The following is a 7,152-nucleotide window of genomic DNA, read 5'->3' as shown; positions in this document are numbered from 1 at the left end:
TTTTATATAAAGACTAATATTAAATAGCTACTTTTAATAATATTTTACTTATAAATAGATAATAAAATAAAATAAGTAATCTCAGACTCGCTGCTGCCGCCTCCGGAAATGGTGGCACCCCAAACAGGCAACGTGCACGCCGCCGCTTTGCGCACCCACCCCTGCCCGAGGCCCTGCCCCGCCGCGTCATGCCCGCCGAAATATAAATACCACGGCCTCCCCCGTCCGCAGCATCAGGTACATTTGACTTCTTCTCTCCCCAAAATGTCGCAGGAATGTGCCTCCTCTCGGTGGCTGAGTCCTGCTGCTCTTGCCTCCGCTGCTCCTTTTTGCCCCTATGCCTGTCTATGCCCGCAAGACCCTGGCACGACACCCCCAAATAGCTCAGACGAGCGACTCATCGGTTTCTCGTCTTTGCTTAACACAGACAGACATGCTGTCGCTTCGAGCCCAACTACGAAGCACCAGAGAGCAGACACCGGATAGTCAGTATGCTCACAATACCTCCAAATTCCTTCCTGTTCCTATCCTGGTCGCTAATTAGTTCAGCCGGCGCAGGTGCCTCCGAGTTCCAACAGTGCCGACCTGTGTGTGACCATCGGCGACACTATCCTGGCCAATCACAAAAATGCCTCACGATGCATTACCGACATCTGTGCTTGCCGAAATTGCACCGGCTGTCACGAGCCGCGTCAGCAGAATCACCAGACCACTTGACCGAGCGCGACAGCGTGGACACGCCACTCGAGTGGGCACGAGGACGGTCTCGACCGCTCGATGTTTCGGATATACTTCCTAAGGAGGTCATATTCCCGTTTTGGCTTCTTGCTAGTCGGAAACCGACGGAATAACGGACCTGGGCGCCTCCATTGCCTGCGTCATTCTGCCGAAAAAGTCGCTCCAGGTTTCAAGAATCAGCCCACGGAGCACCTCTAGCTCTTGCACGCACTCAATCAGGCTGACTCGGCAGCGCCGAAGAAGTGACGTGTCACTGATATTCTGAGCTATAATATGCACGAGTCGGCGGAGCGTGCAGATACGAAGGCACAGGGCGCGGCTGGTGTGGCTCGGCAGTTGCGTGATTGGTGGTGCTGAGCCTGCGACAAGGCTCTGATGAGCTGGGCGCGTTCATCTTACCGCAAAGATGTCGCGCTGCTGTCTTGCAAGGGAAGATTCGCTCGGCCTTTAGAGAGGTCGGGGCCGAGACCGTCAGTGAGGCTCTGAGCAGAGTGAATCGACGATTCTGGTCTACTTAAAGGACACGCGAGCCTGACTCTCTCAGCTGCAACCAGGCTCGAACCAATTTTTCCGTTTTCTTTTTTTTTTCTGTGGCGGTTGACGGCACAATGGCCGCCGCTGCTGCCCACGAGACAGAAACTACAGAGCATGAAGACGGACCACGCGCTCCAACCCCGACGTCTCCGTACCTACCCCAAGGTACTGCATGTGGAGCGGCAAGCGGGAGTCAAGACGAGGTAATACTCATCCCCTCTGATTCGGAGTCGGAGTCGGATAGTGAAGCAGACGAAGACGTTCCGTCTCTCAAGGCTATGACTGCGCTCATTGACAAGGAGACTGCGGCACAGCCTCACAGCACCTCGCCAGGTCAGTTAGCCTCTAAACTCTAATATACGGTCGATTAGAAGAAGCAAAACGAACGTCAAATTAATCATTGTGGCAGCATCGACGATGACAACTGTGCCTAATACACCGCGAGCCGTTGAATCAGGTCTTGAAGTGGATGACGACATGAATGGGGCTCTACAACACTCAACTCCTCCTGTATCTCTCACCACCTCGGTTTCCCCAAGGCAAGAGCCCGGGGATGGGTCAAAATCCAGTCGCTGCTCACCGAGTCTATCCGCCGCCGAGGTAGCTGAGCGGGATCTTGGGCAGGTAGAGGACGCAAATGAGTCAGTGTCGAGTCATTGTGACCACCATGAAGCGGATGACCGTGCCGAGCTGCTACGGCAGACTCAGCCACATGAGAGTGCCAGCCAGAACGTTCTAGCCTCTGACGCCGACGGCCACACCACCGATGTTGGCGACTGCAACAGCTCCCGCGATGCCGACAGTGACAGCAGCGGCGACAGCTCCGGCGGTAGTAACGGCGACGGCGACGGTGACGACGATGAGTATGACGATGACGGAAGCTCTCGCGATACCGACGAGGATGACCGGCACAGCAAAAAACGTGGGACGAGGCGCTCGCCTTTCGTGAGCAGTTCTGACCATGGTCATGCTGACGGCCCTCCCAATGACCATACAGAGGAGAACCCTCCTAGGCCGCACAAACGCCAGAAAGTCGCTCATGATAGAGCAGACATTACGCCTGTCCGTCGCCAGAACTCTATGACTCGCTCTGCAGGACGCCTGCCGCAATCGCCTGAACGGCCGCAGACCGCCAGCATGCTTAGCCCACCGGCCTCTCATAGCCTCTCCGAATCTGAGAGTGATGAGGGTTCGGATTGCAGCAACGCGTCAGCAGCATCCTTCGGGGAGTGGCTGTTGCACAATGCCGCATTAAAATGTGTGACCATTGGTGGGGTCACCACGTATCAACTGCAGTTCCAACGAGCGCAGGGGCATTCTTGCAGCCGGCGGCGAGAGCCACGACCGCACGGACGAGTCAAGAGCAACAAAGGAGGAGGTCGAAACCCAAGGGATGAGACGAAAGGCCGGCGATGTGGTACGTGCGGCCGGTCCGGTCATAATGCGCGAACCTGTCAGGGCATTGAAACGACATGAACCGAATAGATTTGGCCAGATAGAAATTTCAAATATACGATAATATTGGCTACTCGCTGTGCCACCCGTCTCGGTCTATGGGCTAGCCTAACCAGTTGGTTCCCCGCCACAGTAGGACTTGCCATCTACCCCGGAACCATTCTTTTACCAGCCCGAGAATATCGGGCCGAGATTCGGTAGGCTTTGCAACCAATGGAGTCCCTAGAAGTAGGCCCAGGATGCCCTAATATGGGCTTGAATGTGGTGGCATGGGCTTTTGGAATGGATGCAAGCGATGAAGCCCCCGAGACTCCCCAGACGACGCAGGATCAGGTGGCACCTGATCATCCCTCCCAACGCATAAACACCACGACGCGTTCTGCTGTGCTTCTTAGATACTACGATCATAAGGCATATGTCATGTCATGGACCTCCATGCCTGCCAACCAATCATACGGGACAACAGTGGGAATAGGAAGGCTTTTCAGTGGGCTGAATAAGGCATTCTTTGACCGATTTGTCCGCGAGGCTAAGGTGCAAGACGACGGCGAGGCGGGCCTTTTCGGGCTTTGGAAAGCCATCCCCCGACCTGTGGACCCGGAGGGCAAGTGCGAGCCATTTAAAGTCCTCGTGATAAGATGCAAACGGGCACTGTGCAACGGACAGGTCTCGAGTCTTTCGACAATGCGCCAGTGAACACGACATGGCAGACGCTGGACGCAATCAGAGAAGCCGCCCCGGAGTTAGTGCAAGAGTACGAGGGTAAACGAGAAGACAGCTGAGCAAAACGCGTAGTAAAGATGCCTTGTAAATTCGAATCCATCGTCGCAACAGAATACTTCTATACAACAAAAGCATTTGCCTTTGCACTTCTGATCGACCAGTCTGCATTGGATCTAGATTTCGTCCGGCCGTCTATTCCAATATCGTGAACCACTGCATATCCTCCATACCCGCGCTGGCCGATACACTGGCCGAGACGTCAAACATCTCTTCAATCTTCGTATGCATCGTAGAAGTCTGGCGCCGAAGGGGAACGAAACCCTCGCCCCCATTTCCGATCCACGGGATGACGTTTTCCACTGCGTCCCGAGGCGAATGTTTGTGCGCAATCAGAAATGAAAGGACCTTGGCCGGGCTGTATTTCATTTCAGGCACACGATCAGCAAACCGCACAGCTAGTTCCTGGATATCTTGAGCGTCTTGGCTTTTGACGACCCCTTCGTCCGTGTCTCTTTCTCTTTCGGTGTTGCTGGACAACGGCATGTAGATAAATCGGAACAGGCCCAGCAGTGTTTGCCGACTTGCAAGCCCAAACTCAATCATTTTGTCCACACGCCCGGGTCGAATAATGGCTGCGCCGATGTGATCGACATGATTCGTCGTCATGACCAGTAATCGACCCTCTTCGGAAGCTACTCCATCAAGTGCATTGAGCAGCCCGGAGAGTGTCACGCTGTCGCCTGTGGAGTCTGTTGTCGAACCCGTTACATCGCCAACACGACTTTTGGCGGCCTCGATTGCGTCAATATCCTCCAAGAGGACAATGCATCACGATGGCAGTTTCCTTAGTAGTTTCTGGAGCGTCGCATCGCTGACTTTAGCAAGGTTCAGGACGTATATGTCCAAATTGAACTGTCCAGCTGCCGCAAAGCTTAGACTTGATTTGCCAGTGCCAGGCTTGCCATGCAGCAAGTATCCACGATGGTACGGCAGGCCACGATCGGCATACCAAGCTCTTGCTTCCGGGTTGAGGTACTCCGCAACGTCACCCAAAAAATCCGTTTTTACGGCTTCGGGGAGTACAACAGTAACCATATGCCGTTGGCCTCGCCTTGTGGCAAGTGTCCAGCCGTCGCCATTCACGTAAACGGCAGTCTTTCCCTTCTCTTTTTTTTCGTACGCGGTTCTACAATCGTCAATAAAGTCCTGCAGCATTCTTGAGGATGTGCCGAAACCGGTTAACGAGAGTCTTTCCCCGCGCCACGAGCTGTCTTCCACGGTCTGTACACAGAGAAGATTACGCTTATGCCAGAAAAACTTGCGGGTATTCCACGGCAGATAGCTTAATGTTCTCTTTTTCCAGCTTCTTGAGACGCCTGGGCCGTGACGATAGAGGATCGCGTCCGCCCAGCGAATGGTTGCGATTGTAACCAGTCGAGGAATATGTCGTGTGCGTCATCCCTGTGGGATATTTTGCAGGTGTACACTGCAGATTATTAGCCTTTGCGTAACGCTCTGGAATGTTATTTTTGACAAACTGAAGTGATCCTCAAGGGTTTCTTTAACACGCCTGTAGGTGTACTTGACTATGAACACAACCAGGCCGAGAGTGCAAAGGAGCTGGGCTCCAAGATGAGAATTTCCAGACGCAAGCGGATGAATGTAACCCAAGGCAACACCCAAGCCGGGGAAGAAGGTGTCCAAGAAGGAGACCTGAGAGTATAGGGTGCCAAAGACGTTGGATGACATGTTTGTCACTTGCGAGGGCAAATCAGAAGTACGGAGTAATGAAAATAGGCAATCAGAGGTGTCTGTCGAAAGAAGGTTGTTCGAGTTTCTTGACGCAACTTGGGCACAGCAGTCTGGTAGGAGATGGGGAGAAATGGTGACGCTGGTCCGATGGTTTACAGCCTGAGGAAGCTGAGGTAGGGTGCCTTTTTATATAAACGGCTTGAACAAGGCAAATGGCCTACAATCACTTCTCACATTTCATCTGCGTTTTCTAGGCATGGATCAAGAAACCTGCATGCAGGAGCTGACAGTCCTGCAAGCCAAGTCACATCTTCGTTCCATCCATGCGCAGCTAACACCGTGGTGTAGTCGACTAGAATGGGTTCTTGCAGAGAAAGCCCCTTGTCTACCAGCGCCATGCACAGCCGATGCAGCCACCGCACAGCTCTCCACTCCAGCCGCCCGATTCGGACCGGTCTTGGACGTGCCATTTTATCACTGATGTAGAGCACACCGCCTACTTACATAAGCTGCAGCACAAAGTGGGCGGCCCCTACATTCGCGCCCGGGCGCGGATTTAGAATGCCGCGCCCTGCTGACTAATTTTCCCGCGCCCCCTTTCAACACGCTGTCGCACAACCATGAACCACTTCGTACTTTCGCCATGTCCCAAACGGTATTCCCAGATGATGTGCTCCCCCCAGAGGGTGTATACAATTCACGCGAATCTCTCCTTAGCGCCATTAATTCATGGGCAAAACCTAGAGGCTATGCATTTACCACGGGGAAGTCGACGAAGACACCCAATGGCCGGGTTAAAGTTGTGTTTGCTTGCGATCGCAACGGGCAACAGCCAAATGCCAACATACAGCGAAAACGGCGTACCTGTAGCCGAGGAACAGGATGCAAGTTCTCTGTGCTTGCCAAACAGTCTTTGGATGGAGCAGCATGGGTTCTCAGTCATCGACCCGGACTGGATTTCTCTCTCCATAATCACACGCCAAGTGAAGACCCATCTGCACACCCAGCACATCGCCACCTTACTGGGGGTGATTCCAGGGTCATTTCTAGTCTTGCGGCTGCTGGGGCTGCTCCTCGTGAAATCAGGACGTACCTCTGTAACAATTCCACGACACTTGCAACTCAGAAAGATATCTATAATCGAATTGGGGCAGCGAGGAGAGACCTACGGGAGGACCAAAGCAGCATACAAGCACTAGTCGACCAATTGCATGAGGAGGGCTTCCACTTCAAGGTTCGGCTGGATTCTGACAATCGGCTTACAGCAATATTCTTTGCCCATCCGGACTCAATCGCATTTCTCCAATGCAGCCCCGATGTTCTGCTCCTTGACTGTACCTACAAGACAAACAAATACAGCATGCCACTTCTTGATATGGTTGGCGTTGACGCTTGCGAGCGCTCCTTTTGTATTGCCTTTGCGTTCCTCTCCGGTGAGACCGAAGAGGACTACTCATGGGCTTTGCAACATCTTCGGTCGCTCTATCGGCGTGACCTTCCCTCCGTTGTCTTGACAGACCGGTGTTTGGCCGCGATGAATGCGGCTGCAACCTGGTTCCCTTCATCCGGAGGTCTCCTTTGCACTTGGCATGTAAACAAAGCGGTGTTGCAATATTGCCGGCCTGCCTTTCTGGCTGAAGGTAGCCAAGGAGAAAGGAGATGGGATGAGTTCTACAAGGCCTGGCATACAATCGTAGCCTCTCCGACTCAAATGATATTTCAAGAGCGCCTGGCCGATTTCGAGCGGAAATATGCCGAGAAATTTACAGATGCGGTCGGCTATGTTAGGACAATCTGGCTTGACCCGTTTAAAGCGAAAATTGTCCGAGCATGGGTCGACAGGTATTTGCACTTTGGCAATGTGGCTACCTCCAGGCAGGTAGCTCGTAGTTTGGTTGAAGACGGAGGAGCTAATCTATCTTCTAGAGCCGAGGGGATTCACTCATTACT

General features: G+C 53.2%; 4 protein-coding genes across 4 annotated transcripts in view; 3 read left to right on the top strand and 1 right to left on the bottom strand.

Annotated features, from left to right (window-relative positions):
- Positions 1 to 264: 264 nt before the first annotated feature.
- Positions 265 to 851, top strand: BBA_09076 (uncharacterized protein; the record flags this gene model as incomplete). The annotated part of the gene is made up of 2 exons (XM_008604173.1): positions 265 to 485; positions 545 to 851. 2 exons carry the CDS (start codon positions 265 to 267, stop codon positions 849 to 851), a joined length of 528 nt encoding a protein of 175 aa, XP_008602395.1.
- A 495-nt stretch (positions 852 to 1,346) lies between these two features.
- BBA_09075 (uncharacterized protein) lies at positions 1,347 to 3,423 on the top strand (the record flags this gene model as incomplete). The annotated part of the gene is made up of 4 exons (XM_008604172.1): positions 1,347 to 1,605; positions 1,682 to 2,480; positions 2,569 to 2,689; positions 2,929 to 3,423. The coding sequence occupies 4 exons, from the start codon at positions 1,347 to 1,349 to the stop codon at positions 3,421 to 3,423; spliced, it is 1,674 nt and encodes a 557-aa protein (XP_008602394.1).
- A 219-nt stretch (positions 3,424 to 3,642) lies between these two features.
- Positions 3,643 to 5,199, bottom strand: BBA_09074 (mitochondrial chaperone BCS1; the record flags this gene model as incomplete). Its single annotated transcript, XM_008604171.1, has 4 exons — positions 3,643 to 4,260; positions 4,327 to 4,731; positions 4,769 to 4,911; positions 4,989 to 5,199. The coding sequence occupies 4 exons, from the start codon at positions 5,197 to 5,199 to the stop codon at positions 3,643 to 3,645; spliced, it is 1,377 nt and encodes a 458-aa protein (XP_008602393.1).
- Positions 5,200 to 5,845: 646 nt separating this feature from the next.
- The window catches only part of BBA_09073 (transposase-like protein), a gene marked incomplete at both ends in the record, with an annotated part of 4,237 nt that continues 2,930 nt past the window's right edge, over positions 5,846 to 7,152 (top strand). The window contains one exon of the mRNA XM_008604170.1: positions 5,846 to 7,044. Within this exon, the coding sequence (XP_008602392.1) occupies positions 5,846 to 7,044 (1,199 nt within the window). The remainder of the gene's footprint in view (positions 7,045 to 7,152) is intronic.

The sequence above is a fragment of the Beauveria bassiana genome (genome assembly GCF_000280675.1).
Source record: "Beauveria bassiana ARSEF 2860 unplaced genomic scaffold BBA_S00044, whole genome shotgun sequence".
NCBI classification, from domain to species: Eukaryota; Fungi; Ascomycota; class Sordariomycetes; order Hypocreales; family Cordycipitaceae; genus Beauveria; species Beauveria bassiana.
This window is presented reverse-complemented; position numbering and strand designations above follow the sequence as displayed.